The following is a 24,333-nucleotide window of genomic DNA, read 5'->3' as shown; positions in this document are numbered from 1 at the left end:
GAGGCGGACCGCAGAGACACGTTTCTGGGCGATCAGGGTCAGACTGCATTGGTCATTCTCACTTGGGCAGCAGCCCCAGCGCAGTGCCTGGCATATAGTAGGCGCTCAATAAAGGCCTGTCAAAAGATCAGTCATTGCCGCGTACAATTATTCTGCGCCCGTTCCCCATTAGGGGGCGCGCCTCCAGGACCCTAATAAACAGCTTCTCTTTACGCGCACGCGCTCTTCTTACGGCTCCTACAGTCCAAGAACTCAGGGTTAAGGGACGCTGCTGCCCCCACTGCGCACGCGCTATCAGAGATGTAACCCATAAACCCGGCCGGCCTTCACTTTGCGCACGCGCCTTTTGAGATAACTGCCGACCGAGTTGGTGGTGTGTTTCCCGCCAGGCCAGGGGAGGCGTGACGCCAGGCGCAGCTTGATGACGACATTTCGGTGCCGGGTAGCCGAATGGCGGTCTTCGTCCCTTAGGCGAGTGACTTCATGGGTTCCACAGGTGAGTGGTGGGAGCCGCGTGCGGGACGGTCTCATGTCCCCCCGAACCTCCGCCGAAGCCATCTCCGTTCCTGCACGAGCCGCAGGCCTCGAGCCGGACGTTGGTGTGTGTCCCTTGTCTGGCCGACCGGCTGGGAAACCAAGGGCCCGGCTGCGCCCTCATTGCCATCTTCCTGGGCTGCGCCCTCATGCCACCTTCTCGCGCATCTCGCACACCCCGTCCTGGTGGGTGCCCGGTTTACGTTCGTTGAACGAGTTGGCGGAAGGAGAGATTCGAGTTGAAGTTGAGCCTTGGGCTCAACAAGCTGTGTGGGAGAAGAGCCGGGTGTGCATTCTCACCCGGCTCTTGTTCCCTGTGTGGGCCGACCTTCCTGAGCCTCAGTTTCTTCATCTGTAATATGGAGATCCCGATGCTCACTTCACAGGGCAGTTGTGAGCAGCAAATAGGAGCATCCTCTGCTTCTCAAAGCGCAGCCAGAGGGAGGCCTTGGCAGTAGTGTGATTTGCTTGGCGTGATTGGCGTTGCCACTCTGAGAAGAAACCTCAAAAACAAGATCCGAAGCAGCCACTGAAGAAAGTGGCTGTAAAGTGGCGGATGAAGGGAACACTTGGTACACAGTGGAGAAAGGTGTGATGGAGGAGCCTGGCTGGGGTAGGGTTAGAGAACAGGGCGTTAGGAGACACTGCCCTCTCTCGGAAAGACTCCTCGGTTTGGCACCTCTGGGCCTCAGTCCTTGAGCTGATGCCAGGGCAGGCTTCCTCTGAACAAGGAGGTACTTCCACCTCATCATCTCCAAAGCTTTGCTCTTTGCAAACAGGCCAGGATTTTATGCTGCTTTGATTATTTTGCTTTGGTCATTTTAATCAGTGTTCTCTTGGTTCAGGACTGAGGCCTTTGAGGTCTTCCTTAAAACTGAGTTTGACAGCCAGTGTCATGCAGAGAATTGAAAAAACCCTGGAGGTGTTTCTATTGTCAAGAGGCAGAGATTCACATCTCCTCTCAACTCCTCCACTGCCTCACAGCTTCCTTGCGCCTAGTCTTTCCTCATCCACATACACTTCTGTTTGCCACCTCAACACTCTTACCCATGCTATGGGCAGAGCTGTGCCAGGAAGGCCATCGTCGGTGGGACTAGGCAGGCTCCCTTTCTGTTCAGTCCACATCTGGCTAGTTTCCGTTTCTGGCCTGGGTGGACAGAGAGATAGGAATCTAGAGAGTTGCTCCTGATTTTCTGATGGCTTGTTCAAAAGCTCTCTCAGCTGAGCTTGTGCATCCCCTCCATTCATTCCATTCATTCTCATAGAGCACAGGTGACATACCTGTCTCTCTGGAAGATGTGTTCGGAGGTCTGTGTATTAGAATCTTGGCTCTGCCATTTACCAGCTAAGTGAGGGCAAGTGATTATCTCCTCTCTGCTTCCACTTCTTTTTATCTGTATTGACCTCACAGGATTGTTGTGAGGATATACGTTTTTTATTCTTCCTTAACAAACTTAGCAGCTTAAAACTGCATCCACTTATTATTTCAGAGTTACATAGTCCAAAAGTCTAGCAGGCTCCACTGGGTTCTCTGCTTAGGATATCACAAGACTGAAATCAAGGTGTTGGTTGGCTTTGTTCTTACCTAGAAGCCCTCGGAAAGAATCTTTTTCCAAGTTTATTCAAGTTGCTGGCAGAATCCAGTTCCTTCGGGTTGTAGAACTAAGGTCCCCGTTTCCTTACTGGCTGGCAGCTGGAACTGCTCTTATCTTATGGTCCGCCCCCTTGAGACATCAGTCATATCTGCAAAATTCCTTCATAATACCTAGATGAGCGTTTGATTGAATACCCAAGGTTAGGAATCTTCGAGGGCTATCTTTAAAATTCTGCCTACCCCTGAGGATTAAACGAGGAAATATACGGAGGGTCCTTTGAAGCAGGCTAGCTTCTAAGGCACCCTTCTAGGCACCTAGCAAGTGCTGTACAAGCGTTACCAAGGATTCGCCACTGCACACTTGGCTCTGAAGCTGGCCATTGTGGACTGCATCAGCCTGGCATTTCTATAAAACGTGGAATTTGGCAGTGCAGAGTGTATTGAGTTATACAGATACTCCCCTGGGCATTGTAAGGCAGTATAATCTGTTGTGTGGCAGATGTTGAGATGTCGCCTTTGTTTTCTCACAGTGGTTTCCTAAGACGGCCGTTGTCAGCGGCCCCCAGGAGGCTGCTATGGCGTTCCCTCACCTGCAGCAGCCCAGCTTTCTGCTGGTAAGTACCAGCTGCCTTTGGGAATGTGAGCAAGATGATTGCTCTACAGCTCAGGGACTTGCGAGTTCTTTCCCCTGACCTGAACTTTCTGCTGGGGTTTTTTTGAGGGGATGTGAAGGAAGTTGGCCTGGGGGTTAGAATCCTTAGACTTGACCCTGGCCCCTTCCGGTGTAGGATGTTGGGTTTACTCGAACCCCTGAGCCCTGGTTTTCTCATCTACAAGATGAGTTTCTCATCTACAAGGTAAGTTGATTGAAATCCATTTTCACTACTTGTGAAAGGATATACATCAGAATTTTCACATCTTGTATACTTTACACACTTCCTGGGGTATTCTAATAATCGTAACTGTCATCATTGGAAAATGGCGGGACTGCACTCTCAGTATTAAACATGACGCTGGGAAGTTACATGTGAGGCAGATAGCCATGGTGTGAGGATTCCTTATTTCAGTTCCCGGAAGATACTTTCTGTGAACGTTTATTCAGAAGGACATCCTTCCTTGGTGCCCCTTCTAGAGCCAACCCATGCGGTGCTATTGGCATTCAGAGCATAGAGGCCAGGCATGCGGGGAACCTTCCCACAGTGTGTGGCTGTAGCAGCCCAGATCTTTATCTCTGATTGAGACATCACGCTCATTTGGAGGTGGCTGAGGCCTTAGATAGCCTTGGGCAGAGCCATATGGGTTCAAATTCTGGCATTTTCTCCTGATCTTAATCCACACCCCACGACCTCGGGTAGATTTCCTTCATTCTTGTCTTGAATGTTTCCTGGCCTATCCATCGCCTTCACGATTCGTGTCGACGTTTGGTTAAAGCCATCTGTCATTTCTAGCCTGCCTTGTTTCTTAAGGTAATGAATTCATTTGGCTCGTTACCTGCTGAACAGGGGATAGCTTGGTTAAGAGGGCTTCTGCTGTCTCCCTTGTTTTGTTGGGCATCCTCACTGATGATCACAGTGGTGTCATCACGGGTGGTCATCACAGGGAAATTTCCAGTTCATGTGTATACACTCAGGGAGTACTCTGTGGTCTGTGAGGGGTGCCCTACACAATAAGGGTCCTCTTCTGGCTGCAGGGCTGACCGTGGAGCTGACCCCCTGCTCTGGATTGGATGGAAGTCACTTCTGTCGTGAAAATGTGTAGTACCCTGCTGTAACTGGGGATGCCTGACAGAGGGTGCAGGGAAGAAGCCTGAGAGTTGGCTGTCTGGGGAGCAAAGGACCCCCGCCTCTCCTAGTTGCATCCTTTAGGCCACTGACACATGCATGACCTGATGCACAAGATGCTGGGGAGCCATGCCCATGGTGTGTCTGACTCCTGCCTATCACTTGGGTTTCTGTTTTGATTTGAGCCAGAATAAGAGCAAAAGCTGCCAAGTGAATATGCTCATGATTTTTTTGTTTGTTTGTTCTATCTTCTAGGCTAGCCTGAAAGCTGACTCTATAAATAAGCCCTTTGCACAGCGGTGCCAAGACTTGGTTAAAGTCATTGAGGATTTTCCAGCAAAGGTACGGTTCTGCTCGCATCTCTTTAGGGCATGTCTCATATACTCTTTGAAAAACATTCTTATAGCCCCTGATTCCCAACTCTGAGCACTGCCCTGCACAGAGGCCTGACCCAGTATTGGACACATTTATGGACACATTTAAACATGTCAACATGTAGACCAGGGGTTCTCAGCCACAGGTGCTTCTGTCCTGCATGGGACACTTGGCAATGTCTAGAGACATTTTTGGCTGTCACACAGGGGAGGGTGTTACAGGTATCGAGTGGGTAGAGGCCAGTGATGCTGGTAACTTTCCCAAATTGCACAGGACAATCCACCCCAACAAAGAAGTGTCCAGCCCAAAAGATTGAGAAACCCTGGTTTTCACACTGAAAATATATATTTTATTTAAGCCATACCCAAAATTATCAAGTAGTAAGTGTAAGCCCAGGAAGCCAGCCTGGACAAAGATTCTCACCCTGAAAATTTCCAGTTCATGTGTACACACTCAGTGAAGGAGGTGGACAAGGGTGTAGCGCTGGACTGGGCAGGAGGCCCCCGTGGCACACAGCCCAGCAGTGCGCACTAGTCAAAGCCTTCCCCGCACATCATTTCAGGAGCTGCACGCCATCTTCCCATGGCTGGTGGAGAGCATTTTTGGCAGTCTGGACGGTGTCCTTGTTGGCTGGAACCTCCGCTACTTACAGGGACGCATGAGTCCTGTGGAATACAGCATTGCGATGGAATTTCTAGACCCTGGGTAGGTAGGTTTGTCACCTGAGAGGGGCTGGATGTTTCCTCATGGTGATCCCATTCTTAAAGCACTGTATTTCTCAAAGTTAAGAAACAATCAAAGCAAGATGGTTTACAGTTCATTGCCTTGTTTTTGTTGGTTTAATTTCATGTTCAGTGGCCCAATGATGAAGTTGGTTTATAAGCTTCAGGCCGAAGATTATAAGTTTGACTTTCCTGTCTCCTACCTGCCCGTAAGTAAGCCGTGGGGTGAGCGTCGTGCTCAGGGCAGAGCGCCCTGCACAGCGGCTGCGGTGATGGGTGCTGGGCAGGGCTTGGGGGGCTGCAGCCGTGGGCAAGAGAACGCGCCATGGTGTCTGCTCAGGGTCCAGGAGGCATCATTCCCAACTCTGCTCATGGAGAAGGCACCACGCAACCTGGTTTGTTCCTGGCTGAGTGGCAGGCAGGGCTGTGTGACCAGTTGCTCTGTTTTTCTGAGTTTCCAGTCCTTCAGTGGTAAATTGAGGGGTGACTTGCTTGGTGGATATCGGAAGCAAAGAAGATGGGGAACCTGAAGCCCTTGATGAGGCTCAGAAACACACAGCTGCTGCCCTTGCTGTTTGGGGGTCTTCCTGAGGATACTGTGAGCGATTCTGAGTGGAGGCCCTCTTGCTCCAGCGCTACCCAGAGGACAGCAGTGCTCCCCCAGGCAGGGCCCATGTGCTGGTCGCCTCTGCAGCGGCCCTTCCCAAAGGCTGCCCCGCACGGGGGCACCCAGTGGAGCCTGCCCACAAACCCAACTCCCTGTCTCCGCAGGGCCCTGTGAAGGCGTCCATCCAGGAGCGTGTGCTCCCCGACAGCCCTCTGTACCACAACAAGGTCCAGTTCCCCCCGATGGGGGGCCTCGGCCTGAACTTGGCCCTCAGTATCCTTTGTCAGCCCTGGAGGGCTGGGGAGGCCATGGGGGGCCGGGACACGGTGCTGGGGGTGGCCCCGTAGCCCTGCCCGTTTGCCCCCTAACGCTGCCATCAGATCCGTTCGAGTACTACATGTTCTTCTTTGCTTTGAGCCTCATCACTCAGAAGGTACAAGAGGGGTGCCCCTGAGCAGCTTTTTACCAAAGCCCCCGTGGAGGGTGGGGGCTGTGGCCTAGGACTTTCTTTATCCACGTCTTTTCCTTTCCCACCTCTGGGAATTTCTCCGGCTCGTCCTCTGCATCCTCCTCCAGCCTTTGCTGCTCAGGCCATCCTCACTCAGGATGACAGGCCGGTGGGCACACTTGACCTGGACACCCCGAGTGGTAGTTGGGGGGCTTCCTGTGGGAAGTGGTTGCATGCTGAAAAGGACTCTGGGGTCTAGTCAGGCCCCCGGTGGTGGGAACTTGTCTCCCGGTACTGCCCAGGGTGCTTGTGGTCGGGCCCCTGGGATGTGGCCCATGTCCCAGGGCTCGTGTGCGTTGATTTGAGCCCTGAGGCTGCTGGGGTCCACAGCCAGGGCATGGCACCCAGAGCCACACACCAATGCAGATTTGCTTTTCCAGCCACTTCCTGGGGCTCTCCACATACGAACTTCAGACTGTGCCTATTTCACCCTCGTGGACAGGTACCTGTCATGGTTCCTGCCCACAGAAGGCAGTGTGCTCCCCCCGCTCTCCTCCAGTCCCGGGGGGCCCAGCCCCTCACCAGCTCCCAGGTAAGGCTCTCTGGCTGCCCTGGCTCTTGGCCTGGGATGGCCCATCCCTGCGGCTAGCCTGTAAAGTCTGGCGCTTCCACAGGGGAGTGGCCTGGGCAGTGGGCATTGCTCACAGGGACAGTAGTGCCACTCTTTGTCCAGGGTGCCCCAACGTTTCTTAGGCCTGAGATCCCCCGACCCCAGCTTCCCTGGCACAGACCGGAGGGCAGGGGTGAGGAGGATGTCTGTGCCTGGGTTTGCAGTGAGCAGGTCCTGTGGCCCCATGGACAAGGCCTGACTTTGGTTTGGGAGTCGGCTGTGTGCTGCCCATAGCAGCCCTCCCTACGTGTGGCATCCAAGCCCCACACCGAAGCGGTGGCGGGGGTTTCAGAGCAATGTTACCAGAGCTGATCGGTGGCACTGGGCAGGTGGTGCTGGAGGGAAAGGGCCTGTAGGCAGGCCACAGCAGGGCTGATGTGGGGAGGAATAAGAGCAGGAGGAATCCGTGTAGGCTTCCAGACCAGGTCTTGGCCTGCGCCAGAGGTCTTGGGGTAAAGAGCCTCTTGTGCCAATCCAAGCAGGCTGGGCTGTGGCTGGACCGTGCAGGAAGGGAGTGTGCAGCCAGCCTCAGCCTGAGGGTGAACTGAGGCCTTCAGAGGCCTTTAGCCGGGGGCCGATTGGCCGCCTCTCCCCAGAGACACTCGTGACCCGGGAGCTGCCACCCATGTTCCTCACCCTCCTCAACCTTGCTGGTGCACCTTCTTCCCTGGGAGGTGGGGTCTTTCCTGCCGGCACAGGAAGGCCCCCGAGGAAAGGGGATTGAAAGGAGGAGGTGGGGGCGTGGAAGTGGGGAGAGGCTGCGCAGGCGTTGGTAATGCTACGGCCGAGAGGCGCCCTGGGCTGGCCAGCTTCACGCCCTGTCAGAGGCAGGTTTCAGCTGCCAAGCTGTTTGCTGGGCCCAGTTGTGTTGGCTTATTTTAACCTAGAATTTCAGACTTAAAACTTGCCATGAATAACAAAAAACTTCCATAGGTCCTTCACCTACATTTCTGAATTGTTTTATTCTGTTTATCTGTATGTGTTTTTTCTAGGCCATTTGAGTAGGTTATAGACACAACGCCTGCTATTTTTTAATGTTTTGGAGTGTATTTCCTAAAAGCAAGTGCATTCTCCTACACAGCCACTGCGCTTTTATCTGAATCAGGAAATCCGTATCGCTGCCAGGCCGCCGTCTCATCCTCAGACTCCACTCGGGCTGCCCTGGCTACCCCACTAACGTCTGCTACCCGGGTGGGGTCCAGCTCAGGCTCACTCGCTGCGTGTGGTTGCCTCTGGTCCCCCTTCAGTGCGGAACAGTCCTTCCGTCTTCCCATCTTTCCTGACCTTGACGCCTTTAACTGGTGCAGCCCAGGGATGTGCAGAATGCCCTTATCTTGAGTTCTCTGGTGTTTCCTAGCGATTAGGCCCAGCGGCCGTGGAGTCTGTGTGCTGGTGACATTGTCTTGATCACTGGGCCAGGGGGGTGTTGGCTAGGTTTTCCTACTGTAAAATTAAATGTGCCAAGTTAATTAGCAAGAGGGATTTGTTGGGAAGATACGCTGAGACTATGTAATTATCAGCGGTGTTAGTGTCCCTTGATTATTGCCAGCCAAATCAGTTATTAATAGGATGGTTGCCTAAGGGTGGTTGTTTGCTTTCATCCCTTACATTGACCAGTGCATGCTCTGCGGTAGGGAAGTGGATTTGGGGGCCGTCCTGTGATTCAGCAGGTGGTAATGGCTACAGTTGCCACCGATGTTCATGTTCAGATTGCCCCTGGTTGTGCCGGCAGGACCCCTTAACGAAGGCCTGTTTCTGTGTGTCCCTCAGGACGCCAGCCATGCCCTTCGCTTCCTATGGCCTCCACCACACCAGCCTCCTGAAGCGACACATCTCTCATCAGACGTCTGTGAACGCAGACCCTGCCTCCCATGAGATCTGGAGGTCTGAAACTCTACTCCAGGTGAGAGTGAGGAAGCCCTTCTCGTCTTCTGTTTCAAAATAAACTGTCCGGCCACCTTCCGCCCCAGGGGGCAGAGCCCTAGACACTGCCCTCAGCCTGAGAGTGCTTCTAAATTGTTGGTGTTTTCCTGCTGTGACGTGCCCACCTCTTGAACATGGATGTCACTGGCAGTGCTGTTCATCCCAGGATTCACTGTCTGTGGAGTTTTGTCACTCGTGGTATGAGCGCTGCTCAGTTTCCATTGGATCCATGTGCATGCAGGCTTGCCCCACACCGCACGTCTCCAACCTGCTCCCACAATGCTGGAAAGGTTTCCTGTGATCCCCCTCATTTGGGTGGATATTAAGCCCCTGCCCCAGTAGTGTTTTTATAACACTGGCCAGAAAAGGCTTGCAAAGCCTCTGACCTTGCTTGGCCGGCAGCCCCTATCCCTTCCGGGTTGGGGGATCCACATGGGAGGTGGTAGGGCCCCTTGTCTGCACTCGTGCAGGCTCCAGCCTCTCACGCAGGCTTGGGCTGGCTCCCTCCCAGGCCAGACTGTCTCTTCAAGTACACCTTGGAGAGGTTCAGCTGGTTCTCGACGCTGGGGCGGAGTTGGTAGCCGCGAGCATCACTTACTGACAGCCTGACACATGGATAAGATGGGGTTCTGTCCCTCCTGCCTCGTATATAACCTTGGTGTATGGGCTGCTGCACTTTCAGTGGCCTCCATGTATGTCATCGTTGAGACCGCACCGGGAGATTGGATGGCTGGACTCAGCGTCCCTGTTTGCAGAGGGGCCCTGGTGCTTCAGATGCCCCCAGCTAATGTGGATTCTGGGCTGTGCCAGCCCATGAGGAGGGCTGGTGGTCAGTACACGGGCTTATGGGGCAGAAATGCTGGAGGGTTGTTCTCTGGACCAGAACGCTAACGCTCTCTCTTTTTTTTAATTATTGAAGAAAAAATTTCTTTGAATTGCGGTAAAATACACATGACATAAAATTTACCATCAAAGTATGCAGTTCAGTAGAATTACATATATTCATATTGCTGGGAAAGGAATTTCCAGAACTTCCTCATCTTATAAAATTGAAACTGCACCCATTAAACAGACGTTTCCCATACCCCCTCCTCCCAGCCCCTGGCCCCCTCCATTCTGCTTTCTGTGTCTATGATTTTGACTACTGTAGGATCTCATAGAAGCAGAATCATATGGTAATTAATGCTTTTTACGACTGACTTGTTTCATGTAGCAGAGCGCCGTCAAGGTTCATCCATGTGGTAGTACGTTGCCAAGTTTCTTTTCTTTTTAAGGCTCAGTAATACTCTGTCATATGGATCTGCCACCTTCTGTGTTTCCATTCATCTGTGGATGGCCACTGGGGTTGCTTGCACGTTTTAGCTATTGTGAATAGTTCTGTTATGAACACGGATGTACAAAAATCTCTTAGACACTCTGATTTCAATTCTTTTGGGTACATACCCTGAAGTGGAACTGCTGGATCGTGCGGTAATTCTGCTTAATGCTCTGAGGAAGCACCGCACTGTGTTCCTTGGCGGTTGGACCGTCAAACGTTCCCACCAGGGGTGCAGGCCGCGCCGACGCCCACGATGGTCTGGGTGTGATTAGAGCCCCCCCAATGGATGTGAGGTGGTGTCTCCCGGTGGTTTTGATTTGCACTTCCCTCATGGTTGGTGATGTTGCGCATCTTTTTGTGTCCTTATTGGCCATTTGTATGTCGTCTGGTAAAATATCTGTTCAAGTCCATTGCCCATTTTTGAATTGAGTAGCTTTATTTATTTATTTTTTTTTTAAGATTTTATTTATTCATTTGACAGAGATAGATACAGTGAGAGCGGGAACACAAGCAGGGGGAGTGGGAGAGGGAGAAGCAGGCTTCCCGCCGAGCAGGGAGCCCGATGCGGGGCTCGATCCCAGGACCCCGGGTTCACGACCCGAGCCAAAGGCAGACGCTTAACGACTGAGCCACCCAGGTGCCGCTGAGTGGCTTTATTTATTTGTGTTTGGGTTGGTTGTAGGAGTTGTCTATATATTCTGGATATCCATTCCTCCTCACATACATAATTTGTAAATACTTTCCCCCATACTGTGGGTGGCCTTTTTCACTCTGGATAGTGACTTCTGTGTGCAAAATTTTAAAAATTTTCATGAATTCCGATTTATCTCTTTTCTTTTGTTGCCTGTGCTTTTAGAGTCTTAGCTAAGAAATCGTGGCCAAATCCAATGTCATAAAGCTTTGTCCTCACACTTTCTTCTACGAGTTTTATAGTTTTAGATCTTCCATGTAGGTCTCTGATCCATTTTGAGTTATTTATTGTTTCTGGTGGAAGTTCATTCTTTTGCATGCAGATACCCAGTTCTCCCAGCACTGTTTGTTGAAAAGAACTGCCCTTTGAATGTCACAACACCCTAGATGAAAATCATTTGACCACCCAATGCTCTCTTGCAGGTTTTTGTGGAAATGTGGCTTCATCATTATTCCTTGGAGATGTACCAAAAAATGCAGTCCCCTCACGCCAAGGTATGTTGCCGAAGTTTTTCGTCCCTGTCTGCTCTGGCCTTGGTGTGCCTGGTCCACCTGCTACTTCTTGTCCTTAATCTCAGCTAGTTTTCAAGGGCTAGATGGTGGGAAGCAGAAACTCACCACCACCCCTTACTCCAGTGCTGGGCAGCAGGTGGGTTTGGTTCTGTGGTGGGCTTCCATGGTGAGGGCTGGAGGCCTATCCTCTCTGGGGTCCTCCTCTTGCTACTTCCAGAGCCCCCTCCCTGGCAGCCGGAATGGATGAGGTGGCATTGTGGGGGGGGCAGGAGAGTCGCGGATGCCTCTGGGAGTCACAGCCAGGTCTGTCCCCTCTACTGTCACAGTGCCTCCTGCTTTCCTGCTGAGGTGGCACCTGGCAGCCCTCGCTCCCCTTGGTGCCCACGCTGCCCACCCCCGCACCCTCCCCCCGAGCAGCGGCAGGCAGCCATCTGTGCAGCCGGCGGGGTCTGATGCCTTCCTGCACGCGGCCCGGCCTGTCTCCTCCTTCCCTTCCCTTCCCTCACTGGGCACCATGCTCATTCGCAGAGGCGTGGAGGCAGCTGTGTCCCCGAAACCTTCCCTGGGTCGCCATGCTCAGGGCCGGCTACCCTGTGGACTCGTCAGGGTAGAACGGCTCTGTCCGCTTAATAAGAGGCAGGGCGCGCACCTAGGTTCACACTCCATGAAACAGCCTGAAACACACGAACCGGGGCCCTGCTGGGGGCAGCCTCGGCCTGGGACCGACTGCGCCATCCGCAGCTTCTGTGCGCTTCTGGGCCGCCTCTTAGATGTTGCTTTTGTCGACACCAGACAGAATGCTTGAGAGATTCCTTAAGAATTAAGATTCTCTGGGCCTGAAATTTGTACGGGTGGCCTATGACCTTACCTCTGCGATTCCAGCATGGAGCAGTTCTTTTCCTGCTGCAGAGTCTCGGCAACCAGCTCTGCTTCCCTGCTCTCTGCTGAGTACCGGTTTGGGGAGCACCCCCGACTGCTGCTCTCTTAAAGTGCAGTGCAGAGTACCCCAAATCTCTGTCCTTGGCACCACATGGGACGGAGGGAAAGCCAGGACTCCTTCTTGGGCCTCTCGTGTCACTGAGGACCTGCACTGCCATTCCTGCTTCCAGAGTGGACTTGCATGTTCCTGGCTAGTGCACGGTGGTCAGGGGGCCGGGTTTCCCCCTTGGGTCCTGGGGGGCTCACTCAGCCCCTGTGCATGTGGCTTGGTCTTGCAGAGGCAGAGGCTGCTTTGCTGCATCACCTTCCTGGCTGTTCCTTCTGTCTTCTGAGCTAGTGTGGGCACACTCGCTGTAATCTTTAGCAGATCTGCCAGTCACAAAGGTCCTCTAGGCTGTCTGTCACCTGGGAGGAGTGGTGGGCTGGACCTGCTGGGGTAGGGGGGCCTTCCCCTTCTTCCCCACGTTTGCTTCCTCTTGGCCAGACCAGAGGGCACGTGAGAGCTGCTCAGAATGGCTGGTAGTGGGGGGACAACCGGGAAACCCCCACCAGGCACTGGGAGAGGGTTTGTGGTTTTTTGTTGTTTGTTTGGTTTTTTTTTTTTTTTTTTGCCTCCTACTGAGGCTGACAACAAAACCTTAGTAAACCTGGTGTGTGGGAAGTGGAGAAAGCAAGCTGGGGAGGTCTCCTTCCGAGGCTCCTTACTATCTACCCAGGCCTATGCTGTGCCATGTAGAATCCTAGCCTTGGAGTCACTGTTTCCTGACGTTAGAGATGCAGGAAGTGCAGCTCTGAGAGGTCCCGCGGTGCTTCCATGCCTAGCCTGGGTCCAGAGTGGATGCCTGCTCCATAGAGCCCGGGCCTCTTCTCCACCCCAGCTTACTGAAGAGGGCTTCTGGAAAGGCAGTTGGTCACTGAAGTCCGCACACTCCTGCAGGCTACTGTGGGGCCTGCCCGGTGTTCCTGTAGACTGGGCAGGTCCCCAGCAGGGAACCATGGGCTCCCCGATTCCCACTGAGCTGCGGCTGAGCCCGGGGTCTGGCCCAGAGGAAGGCCTTGAAGGGCAGACCCCTCCTTGCTGTGCTCCTTCCTGCCCTTGCTCTGCGTGTCTCTGGCTGCGCCTGTCTCCTCAAGGCCTGGCACACGCATGCTGACCTCTCCTGCGTGCAGCATGGTACCCAGTGGGAGGCGTGGCCCTCACCGGGCAGGACGTGTGCCAGGGCTGGCTCTGAGCTGTGCTTGGCTGAAGGGGACTGCTTTAGCAGGCCTTGTCACTGCAGGCGGGGAGGGCAGACGGTGGGATGGGAGTGGACAGCTTTGCCAACTCAGCTGTCGTCACCCATGTCCCAGGCTGTCCCAGCCTCAGGGTTCCAGCTGCCTCTGGGTGCGTGTGGCCATGGCCAGATTCCAAGGGCCCATTGAGACTAGTGAAGGGCTCTGTGTATCCGCAGTTGGGGAGTCCTGGTGAGGTGGGAGAGGTGGATCTCCCAGAATTTGAACCCATGAGTGTTTGCGTCACCTTTAACGATTTCCGGAATGTGGGGTGTGGAGGGTGTTAGCTCTGGTGGGCTGAGCCTTGCTCACCTCTGTGCCACCCTGGGAATCAGCCCCCACAGAGAGAACCATTCAGGAGGGGCCACCAATTGGAATCTTTGATACCTAGGAAGTGACCACATCATATATCAATTTGGTAAATTTCTCTTTGGGACAACCCAGGGAAGTCCAATAAATGACATATTTTTCTTTCCTGAGCAGAGAGGTATCCATTAGGAATGGGCTCCTCAAAAATTTCTTTTCTGAGCCTCAGGGCCTTCAGGGCCTTGGTGGCTGGCAGTATGTCCCAGCAAGGCCTCCGGGGTCCTGGCGGGGTGCAGCATGCACATGCCACACACATGGAGGTTGGGGAGGGCAGGACCTTCTGGCAGGAAGTGAGTCAGGCCGACCTCAGGGAGCTGGAGGGACCTTCAGGCCCAGTGACGTGGAGGACGCTGCCCAAGTGACCTTGAGCGTCTGTCTCTCTGCCTGGCAGGTGGAGGAGCGGCCCTCGGGCCTGGCTCTGGTCTGCCCACCAGGCAGGGCCCCTTAGGGCTACTGAGAGGGTGGCGTCCCACTGGCCTGAGGCTGCGGGGCTCTGACGGTGTGGATTGTCACTGACGGGCTTTTGTTTTATTTTTGTTTTTTGTTTTCTCTCCTCACTTCTGGGCTCATTTTTGTCTTTCTCTCCCTGCTGTCCCCTCCCCGGTCTCTCCCCTCCTGTCCCCTGCCCTGCCCTCTGCCCTCCCCGCCTCTTCTCGGCTTCTCTGTTTTGTTGTCTCTCAGCTGGAGGTTCTGCACTACCGACTCAGTGTGTCCAGCGCCCTCCACAGCCCCGCCCAACCCAGCCTCCAGGCCCTCCACGCCTACCAAGTACTGGCTGCTCTCCTATTGTTCCGTTTCACCCCTGCCCTGTGGTGTGAGCCATGGAGCGCATGGCAGTGCAGTGGTAAAGCGAGGGGCCTGCCGGGGGCCGGCTGGGGTGACTCAGACCAGTTCCAAACAGAGCAAGGCCAGTGTGTGTTGGGGATGGTGGCGAGTGGCCATCTTTAGCCTGCCTTGGCCCTCAGCTTGGCAGGCTAGCCCAGGTTTGGGGGGGTGGGGCCCCCAGATCTGCCTGGCCAAGCCCCAGGCCAGCCGGAGTTTGCAAGCTCTTGGGAGTCGGTGGCTTCTGTGCTTGGCCCTGGTCGGAGGAGTGGAAACAGTGCGGCCTTTGCAGCGGCCCTCCCCACCCGCAGTGCAGGCCTGGCGCTCAGGACCTCACTGAGCACAGGGACACCCCGCGGCTCATGGTGGTGGGCTCTGTTGACCCCAAGCCTCTGTGAGGCCAAGGGGCGGGGAGGACAAGGGCTCGGCCCCCCAGCCTGGAGAGGCTGTCGATCCCTGAGCACACCGGGCCCTGGCCTCTTGTGGACTTGGGCGCTCCTCCAGAGGCGGGCAAGAATGGGTGAGGGCCTCGTGGAGACGGGTCTGCTTTAGGCAGGGATGACCGGTGTGGACGGGTTTGAGGTTGATAGGTAGGGTTCAGAGCTGCAGGCTGTTTCAGGGCTGATGGAGTCTGGTAGCTCACGATTCACAAGATGAACGCCACGAAGTCTGGGCAGAAAGCATGTGTCTAGGTCCGTGCTCAAGGCCAGGGGTCTGTCCGGTTGCCCTCGGTGGGAGCACACAATAATAATAATACTTAACCGGATACTTGAGTGCAAGATGAGAAATCGGGTTTGCTGGGATGGGGTGGTGAGCACACACAGGGTTCCCTCTCAGAAGCAGCAGCTGCTGGGAAGAAGGAAGAGAACAGTCCCGGAAGGGCCGGCAGGGGCGGGCTGAGCACAGAAGCGGGTAGCACTCCAGCCTGTGTTGGGGAAGGTCTCACCGGGCTCAGAGCAGGATCCCTGGAGAAACGTCCATGGCAGGAGAGGTTGCTTAGCTAAGGGCTGAGCCCAGTAAGAAGTGGCCCAGGCTTTGGGAAAGTGTCCCTAAAGGGCATGCAGCCGGAGGAGGCCACGTGCAGCTGTGGCCAGGCTCCCGTGGGGATTTGGCTCGGTGGGGGCGTGGGGGAGAGGCGGTCGGAAGAAAGGTTTGGCTTCCCCCAGCGGGAAGACGGCCCGAGGGGCTTCCAGTGTGACGGGAAGGGCCTGTGCGGATGAGGAGGGGGCGCAGTTCTGGTTCAGCGCGGATGTTCTGTCCTCTGTTGCGGAGACAGTGGCGGGGTCGGCAAGGGCCCAGGAATGAGAAAGGGCAAGGCCCCTGGGGGCGCGGGGGGTAGATTACAGCCTGGCATCAGTGCCCTCTGAAATTTCGTTATTATGAAAGTATCTTACACTTTTTTCTGCAAATGATGCAAATTCATCACACAAAGACTTAAACACACAGAGAAGCAGCAGCCGCTCTCATGAAGCCCCATAGCTCCCTGCATGGGCGCACTGGACATGGGGTGCGTTGCCTGGGCCTGCGGAGGTAGATCCGTGGCGGGGCGGCGGCTGGGTGCCCGGGCCGTGCCAGGAGGCATGGCCTCTGCCAGCCGCAACATTGTCGGGATCCGGACTAGGCTTCCGAAAGTTCCTCTGTCGAGTCTGTGGAGGCCCCAGAGGCCTGGGGTTGGTGAGTGTGGGGAGAGGAGCATGTCTGGGCACCCCAGAGTTGGCAGGTAGCTGGGGCCTGCTGGTGCCATCCTCTGCCAGTCAGGGGACCACCCTGTTCTCTGTCACGGCACAGCCAGCAGGCAGGCTGGCCTTTCAGGTCTGAGTCTTAAAGAGCCTACGTGAACTTGGTGAATCGGAACTTCAGCCCACCAGATTGAGCGTGCTCTTGTCTTGGGGGTCATGCTGACCACAGGTCCGTTAGCAATAGAAGGGCCACCCTGGGCTGAGCCCCCAGCTGGCGGGTCCAGAACGCGGAGTGGAGGGAAAGGTGGGGGTTGCAGCGGGATAAGGAACTGGGGAGCGTTTCTGCCTGAAAAGGGAAGCCAGGCCCCAGGGAGCTGTCTCCACACACCCGGGAGGCAGGCAGGAGACCCAGAGTCTAGATCCAGGGGGTGGGGGGGTGGGGATGCCGGCCTGCCTCGCCCCCTCCTGCTCCTCTGGCTGGCCAGGAGGTGGGGACCCCTGAGGACTTGGATGGGCAGCAATGACCCGAGTCAGCCACGGAGGGTACAAAAGGGTTTGAAGCCCACAGTGAAGCCCTTCGCAGGTGTGTTGCCTGGGCCTGCAGGTGCTCTTAGCAGGTCTCAGGGCCAGCGAGCGAGGCGCGGGGAGGGCCCTGGGGGTGGCCCACGCGTCCTGTGGGGGAGAAACGGTTCTGGGCGGGACGTGGCCAGACCTGGGGGCCCCACCCCAGACTGGCCTGGGTCCTGACACTGCCCCCCACCCCAACGTTAGGAGTCGTTCACGCCTACTGAGGAGCACGTGCTGGTGGTGCGCCTGCTGCTAAAGCATCTGCACGCCTTTTCCAACAGCCTGAAGCCCGAGCAGGTCTCTCCCTCCGCTCACTCCCACGCCACCAGCCCCCTGGAGGAGTTCAAACGGTGGGTACAGGGCCGTGCACAGGGTTCCTGTGCCCCTGGCTGCCTCGTCCTGCATGCATGTTTCCCACAGTGACCTGTCCCTGGGGTGTGAGGGACGGCCTGTGAGGCCTCTGCAGGGTGGGGCAGGTGGGACATCACCGTGGGTTTATCTCCCCACGCCCACTCAGGCCTCTCGTTCGAGGCCTGCCCTCTTTGGTGGAAAGAGCCAGACTGGCCAGAGAGGCCCCGTCTTGCTGCCCTCTCTTGTTCCCTCCTCCCCAGCAGTGGGCAAAGTGGGAGCTCTGCAGTGACCGCGTTCCTCGGAACGCCCAGGAAAGCCAGTGGGCTGGGAGCCCCTTCACCGCAAAGTGGCTCATTTGTCACTGGAGACTGAGCTCTGTGCTGCGCCCTCCCCTGCTCTTCCTCTTTGCTCCTCCTTCCCTCCGTCAGAAGAGCTGGGATGGTGGCCTGATTCCTAGGCTGACTGGGGCCAGCAGAGCAGGTGACTTGTATCTGGCGAGCCAAGCAGAGGTGGTCACAGGAGCCTCACTAGATCATCCACATGTGTGCTGTGTGACCTTGGGACCTTACCTAATGTCTCTGAACTCTGGTTTCTTCTTCTGAAAAATGGGCCCGAAAGTAGGAGACCTTACTTCCAGGGAGTGCCCTCGTTCGCCCTGGCAGAGCTGGCCCTTGCAAGCAGGAGACACTGGGCTCGCCTATGAGGGGACCCTCTCCCCTCCTTTCCCCTGCAGGGCCGCCGTCCCGAGGTTTGTGCAGCAGAAGCTCTACCTCTTCCTGCAGCACTGCTTTGGCCACTGGCCCCTGGATGCGTCGTTCAGAGCTGTGAGTGTCAGCCCCATCTCGCCGCCCTTGCCCTGTGTGTGCCCCGGGGGAGGTCCTGTGGGGTGAGCGCAGGAGGGATCAGCTGTTACTGCCAAGGCCTGGTGAGGAGGCCTTGGGGGCTCTCATTCTGCTCGTTTGAATTTCCAGAGCCAACCCTCAGGTACAGAAAAACTCTGTGCGCCCTGACTTTGACCCCAGGTGTCCATGCCGGGTGGGTTCCCAGCCTCACCGAGCTGCACCTCGCCCGCTCAGCAGGGGGAGCACTCCATGTTCCGTGTTTCTGGAGGGCTCGACGTCACAGGGGCTGGTACTGATGTAGTGTTGTGTGTCAACCAAATAAAAATTAAAAAAATAAGCATCGTGGGAGGGTGTGTGGAGTTCCCTCCTGGGCCCTCTGAGGGCAGCAGGTGGGAAGAGGCCAGAACCTGGTGGCACCCCCAGGGGAAGCCCCACAGTTAGACTCATCCCTGCTCACCCGAGCTGCCTCCCGGGAGCTGGGCTCCAGGCCACCCCCGGATTTGGCCCAAAGCCGCAGCCCCACAGCTCCCTGGAGCACCGGCTGCAAGGCCCTCAGTGCACACGTGTCACCAGGTCCTGGAGATGTGGCTGAGCTACCTGCAGCCCTGGAGGTATGCGCCCGAGAAGCAGGCTCAGACCAGTGACTGCCAGCCGCGGTGTGTGTCGGAGAGATGGTGAGCCCTGGCATGCTGTCCTCCTGGCAGGTGGGGGGGTGGGACAGGCCACCCCCTCCTTGACCCTTGACTGGGCTGTGTTGCCTGGGCCCCAGGATTGATCTCCCACAGAAACAGCTGGTGGCTCTCTTCTCTGCACTGTCCCCTTGCTGTTCTTGTCCACTCAGGTGTCCGTTCACACCCACCCTCAAACTGCCCCTCGATCTCCTCCACCCTTCTTCACTAGCGCTCTGCCATAGAGGCCTTGTCTTCTTGGGAAGGGCCTCATCCTGGGGAGGACTGTGTCGTCCCCAGGAGGCCTGGTTCTCCCCCACCTTCCTGGTCCCTCAGCCACCAGGAGGTCATGGCTGGGGAGAGTCTGGAAGCCAAGGAGGAGCAGGCGGCGCAGTGGGAGGTGTGGCCCCTGACGCAGCGCCTGGGTCCCCAGGGCACCCTTTGTGCAGGAGAACCTGCTCATGTACACCAAGCTCTTCGTGGGCTTCCTGAGCCGCGCACTCCGCACCGACCTGGTCAGCCCCAAGAACGCACTCATGGTGTTCCGAGTGGCCAAAGTCTTTGCCCAGCCCAACCTGGCTGAAATGATCCAGAAAGGTAAGCCCTTCGCGAGAGGGGAGCGGTACTTAGAGAGGGAGCCCCGGACCCCGCGTGTGCCTCCCAGGCTTGCAGCGGCCTGGCCAAGGTGGCGTGGGGGCTCCTGGTGCGCGGTGGCGGGGGGCAGGTCTGAGGCCCGGCATGCCAGGCGGGAGCTGTGGGGGTGCCAGAGGGAGGGGAGGCAGCGTGCAGAGCTCCATCTCCCTGGTGACTCTCGGTGGCGGCATCAGAAAGCAGTCTTGGTTCCCGTCACGTCTTAGATGCGTCTGTGGGGCGTTAGCTTCTCTGGCTTTCCTTTGTGAACATCGGCCTTCCCTTGGAGACTGACGGGGGCTGCAGGGGCCTCGGGAGCCTCCGCGGGCGCCCAGGAAGCCTGCCAGTGGCGACGGGGTGTTGGGTGCCGTGGAAGCTGAAGCCAGACTCATGTCGTGCTCTCCAGGGGAGCAGCTCTTCCTGGAGCCCGAACTCGTCATCCCGCACCGCCAGCACCGACTCTTCACGGCTCCCCCCTTCACCGGCAGCTTCCTGTCCTCGTGGCCGCCGGCCGTCACCGACACCTCCTTCAAGGTGAAGAGCCACGTCTACAGCCTGGAGGGCCAGGACTGCAAGTACACCCCGATGTTTGGGCCCGAGGTCCGGACGCTGGTGAGCTGGGGCTCCCCCGGGCCACACGGCCGTCCGGAGGCTGTGGGAACTGCCGGGGGGTGGCGCACACGCCTTGCAGGGGGGAACTAAGGTTGGGTGTCGCCTGGACGCTGCTTGGCTCCTACCCTTTTTTTTCACTGAGGTCTAATTTTTTTCTGATAATAAAGGCAGCATTTGTTGGGAAGCTTTCACATTTAGAATATGCATGTCTTAGTCTTAAGAACTCCTCGGCCCATCCTGACCTGCTGGGGGCTCCCGCAGGGCCACCTGCCAGTCCCCTGGTGGCCAGGCGGCACGAAGCGGCCCACCGATGCCGGCTGACGGGCCCGCGCACCCTGCAGGTCTTGCGCCTGGCTCAGCTCATCACGCAGGCCAAGCAGACCGCCAAGTCCATCTCCGACCAGTGCGGGGAGAGCACGCCGGGCCGGCCCTTCCTGTCGTGGCTGGGCTTCTGCTCCACAGACGCCAACGGCTGCTACCCAGCCAACGACCTGGACGAGATGGGGCAGGACAGTGTCCGCAAGACAGACGAGTACCTAGAGAAGGCCCTGGAGTACCTGTGCCAGGTGTTCCGAGTACGGGCCGTGGGGGCCGCCCCCTCCCCGCTGTGGGGGCCCATGGGAGGTGTAGCCTGTACCGCTGAGGTCCTGTCTGGGTCCCCTCGCGGTCGCCGTTCCAGGCCCAGGGCCGAAGCCCCGTGTCCTCCCTTCACCCGGAAAGTGAAAGCAGGAAGCAGCGCAGCCTCCTCAGAGCGCATTCCCCCCCAACAGCTCAGCGAGGCCCAGCTCGCGCAGCTCACGCTCGCCTTGGGGACAACGCGGGACGAGAACGGGAAGAAGCAGCTCCCGGACTGCATCGTGGGAGAGGACGGGCTCATCCTCACGCCCCTGGGCCGGTACCAGGTAAGGTCCGGGTCCAGGAGGGCTCCTCCCGTCCCCCATCGCCTTGGACGCGCCCGCACGGGTGTGTGGGCGGGCCTGCCCGCTCGGCCCGGGCTCCCCTGGGGCTCGCCTCTCATCCCGCTTCTAGATCATCAATGGGCTGCGGAGGTTTGACATCGAGTACCAGGGGGACTTGGAGCTGCAGCCCATCCGGAGCTTCGAGATCGCCAGCCTGGTCCGCGTGCTCTTCCAGCTGTCGTCCGCCATCAACCGCAGGGTGAGTGCCGGGGGGCGGGCGGCCCTCGGGGAGAGGCCGGGTGAGTGTGCGGCCCTGCCCGCGCCCACCGCCCCCACCTCTGTCTGCGCCCAGTTTGCAGGCCGGATGGCAGCCCTGTGCTCCCGGGCCGACTTCCTCGGCAGCTTTTGCCGCTACCACCTCATGGAGCCTGGGCTGACGGGCAGGCACCTGCTGAGCCCCGTGGCGCGGGGGTCCACAGCCAGCCGTGCCCGGGGCCCGAGGCTCAGCCTGCGCTTCCTGGGCAGCTACCGGACGCTGCTCTCGCTGCTTCTGGCCTTCTTCGTGGCCTCCCTGTTCTGTATCGGGCCCCTGGCCTGCGCCCTGCTCCTCGTGCTGGGCTATCTCCTCTACGCTGTGGCCATGACGCTGCTGACCGAGCGGAGCAAGCTGCACCAGCTCTGACCTCGGCCCGGCGCTGCCCCGGCCCAGCCAGCGAGAGGGGCCACACGGCCCCTCTCTTGAGCCTGCGGCTACCTCTGAGCGACGGTGCATTTTCCTGCAGCCACGGGGGCGTGCGTAAGAGAAGCTAAAACAGGAGGCGTGTGGTCCAGGCGTGGCAAGGAAGAGCGTGGCATCAACGGGCCTGTTAGTCTCACAGGGCAGCCCTGGACCCGGCCGCTTGCCCCTGTCTGCTTCCCCCGGCCCCGGGCTCTGCAGTGACATGGCTCTTGGGGCCTTTCTCTGCTCTGACCGTCCTGGGTCGAGCTGTGTGAAGCTTGGGAGGCAGTGCGCCCCGGGTGGGGCCTCGCCGTCCGTCAGGTTGGCAGGGTGGCGCGAGTCTCCCTCCTCTCCCTGGCGACAGCAGGACAGTAGCTCGGCCTCTGGTTCCAGAGAAGAATCCAAAACCCTGGAGGTTCCTGAGAAAGTCAGAGGGTGGGTGGTTCTCTGATTCCTAACCTCCCATCACATTTGGCAAATGAAGGTCATGCTCCACGCGGTCCCGGCAATTCCGAGGCTGGGCCATACAATTCCACTCTGTTGGAGAAGAGATCCTCCAGGAGCACAGATGCTCAGTGGGACGGTGCCTCACCTCTGGCTCCCTCCTCGTCCCCAAGCCATTAAGCATGTCGCTTTGTGGTGGCCCAGCCTCACTGCCTCGTCGGGACAGGCACTCATACTCCATGGGTGGAGGGGACGCGGCAGGAGTCGGGCATCGTCTGGGCTGCAACCAAAGATGGTCACAGGCATTGTTTGTATCTTCAGTAAAATCAGGTGCAAAGGCCCTAACTTTTTGATGACATTTAAATGTTCAGTTACACATTCACGGTCAGAAGTCCTCCTCACCGGGTCTCAGGCACTTTCGTTCATCATCCAGGTGACGCACCAGGGAAAACATCTCAACAGCGATTTTAAACCAAGCCTTTGTTTCTGTTTTTAAGTTTTCAAGTTGTACATGTCGAGTTTTATATTTCCATGTAAACTCAGAATAATGGCCTTCTGGGGCCTGTGACCAAGTTTGTAACCAACCACGGATCTGAATAAAACCTGTTTTGGCTCCTGAGTCTTCTGGTGCTGGGGCTCAGCCCCCAGCGCAGTTGCCTTGACGGTTCCCCCAAATGGTTGGGGATGGCAGCGACCAGGGAGGTGCCACAGTCCCTGCCCAGGGGGACGGCGGGTCGGTTTGTTTACAGTGGCAACAGACCAAGGCAGACGGAAGCGGTGAGGTGGCCGTGATGACTGAGGGCAGCTCCTGGGAGCTCCAGAAGCCAGGCCCAAACGGAGTCGAAGCTGGGAGAATCTTGCCTTCCATTCGGCGTATCAAAGTTGGCCTTGATAAAAAAAGCAACGCTGGAACGTGAGTCGAATTTTCTATGGCTTCCGGAAGCTCGGAGGGTTGTGAGTGCCGCTGGGAACTGAAGTGCGCCCCCACCAGCCCCATGTGAGCACCTTGTTTAGGGTGCTTAGCCAGGTGCCAGTGTCCTGTGTTCCCCTGTCCCTAGACAGGATGGTTGCTTTTGTCAGACTGATGGAAGTAAGATGACATCATTTCTACAAGTTCAGTGGTAACAGATGAGTGGCTTTTGTCCCCAGACTCATTAGAGGATGTGAGCACACAGAGATGATGGTCTGGGGTCCGCCGTCAGCGGCACCGTCTGCCCACGAGGACGTCCACCCTGCCCCCGGGGATGGGGTGTCCCCCCACCCTCCACTTTTCCATGGCTTCCCTTGTCCACGTTTCTCTTGTGCCCTGTTTTCACCTGAAAACATTCTCTTAACACCCAAAAAGCACAAACGGAACGCTCCACCCGTGTACCCATGAACTGAAGCAGCCACCTGGTGTGTGGAGTGTGCATGGCGCTGGGCGCCCGGACGGAACAGGCCGGAGCTCCCGTTGGCCCAGGACCTCGTGGTGCAGTCCAGCAGCCATAAGGAAGGTCAGGGAGGGGCTTGGGAGGTGATGTCTGGAGAGACCACCGTGCCCCGTGGCTCCCCCTGCAGGAGCAGAGCTGCTGGCTGGCTGGCGGCTCTTCCAGGCAAGGGCAACTTGGACCTTGCCTTCACGATGACCCGCATTAGTTTGTGAAGAGCTCTCGCTGCACAGTTTGAGAAAGGGCTGGGGGACAAGGGCAGAGGTACAGGAGCCCTGGAGTCACAGCTGGGGGGACAGGAGCCGGGGGGGGGGGTGCAGCGGGGGCAGCAGTTCTCGCAGCACAATGAAAGTGTAAATAACACCAGAGGGCAGAGGCTACAGGGCCTGGCTCGGGGGGGTCAGACGGAGTTCCCGCCGCCCATTCACTCCTGCCTCCTGGAGCCTCACCTCCCGCTAACTAGCTTGCCCCCACTGCTCCTGCTCATTCCTCCACCCCAACTGCCACCAGAGGGCCAGATCCAGACCCCTCGGACCACATGGCCCGGGCCTTTTGGTGGCATTCGGCACAGGAAGCACAACGTATAATGCTCTGGAGGCTTCGCTCAGCCTCTCGCGCCTCTGAGACTTGCCAGCCTTTCGGGGGACATTGTTCCCAGGAGCCCATGCTGACCCCTCTGCCTTTTGACACCAAATCCCTCAGACCCCGAGGCTTCAGCCAGCCCCACCCCTGACCCCAGCTGGCTCAGGCTCTGATTGCTCAGTGTAAGTGACCCAAGGACTACTTCCCCCTCTTTGATGTCCAAGAGTAGCTCAGACCCTCTGGATGACCAACCCTCAGGGATAAGCCTGACGTTATCAATAGAGGTGAGCGGTGACTCGTGTAGCTTTCACTTAAAAAATTTAGCTAGCTTTGACTCTGA

The 24,333-nt window shown here is 57.2% G+C and overlaps 1 protein-coding gene across 5 annotated transcripts; it reads left to right on the top strand.

Annotated features, from left to right (window-relative positions):
* Nucleotides 1–336: 336 nt before the first annotated feature.
* SMPD4 (sphingomyelin phosphodiesterase 4) lies at nt 337–22,603 on the top strand. Of its 5 annotated transcripts, none has more exons than XM_054510403.2 (20): nt 337–496; nt 2,659–2,742; nt 4,165–4,251; nt 4,847–4,989; nt 5,140–5,215; nt 5,778–5,886; nt 5,994–6,046; nt 6,502–6,653; nt 8,502–8,634; nt 11,086–11,157; nt 14,434–14,520; nt 17,025–17,170; nt 17,905–17,995; nt 18,587–18,687; nt 19,115–19,278; nt 19,718–19,923; nt 20,265–20,498; nt 20,694–20,825; nt 20,953–21,081; nt 21,605–22,603. In XM_054510403.2, exons 1-20 carry the CDS (start codon nt 422–424, stop codon nt 21,620–21,622), a joined length of 2,292 nt encoding a protein of 763 aa, XP_054366378.1. In that variant the 5' UTR covers nt 337–421; the 3' UTR covers nt 21,623–22,603. The 5 variants fall into 5 exon arrangements, with proteins under 5 accessions (XP_054366378.1, XP_045743125.1, XP_045743126.1 ...); XM_045887169.3 differs by having other exon boundaries at nt 21,175–22,603; XM_045887170.3 differs by lacking the exon at nt 14,434–14,520 and having other exon boundaries at nt 21,175–22,603.
* Nucleotides 22,604–24,333: the final 1,730 nt, after the last annotated feature.

The sequence above is a fragment of the Mirounga angustirostris genome, unplaced genomic scaffold, assembly GCF_029215605.1.
Source record: "Mirounga angustirostris isolate CCGP_5_RB_7025 unplaced genomic scaffold, mMirAng1.0.hap1 SCAF_14, whole genome shotgun sequence".
In the NCBI taxonomy this organism is placed as follows: domain Eukaryota; kingdom Metazoa; phylum Chordata; class Mammalia; order Carnivora; family Phocidae; genus Mirounga; species Mirounga angustirostris.
The sequence above is the reverse complement of the archived record's forward strand: the minus strand, read 5'-3'. Positions and strand labels throughout refer to the sequence as shown.

Bases quoted from the DNA above. Each gene is read 5' to 3' on its own strand.
- SMPD4 (XM_045887169.3), top strand. From the start codon at position 422: ATGACGACATTTCGGTGCCGGGTAGCCGAATGGCGGTCTTCGTCCCTT. The intron at 2,743-4,164 runs GTAAGTACCAGC...TCTATCTTCTAG, and splicing joins AGCAGCCCAGCTTTCTGCTG to GCTAGCCTGAAAGCTGACTC. The intron at 14,521-17,024 runs GTACTGGCTGCT...CCCCAACGTTAG, and splicing joins AGGCCCTCCACGCCTACCAA to GAGTCGTTCACGCCTACTGA.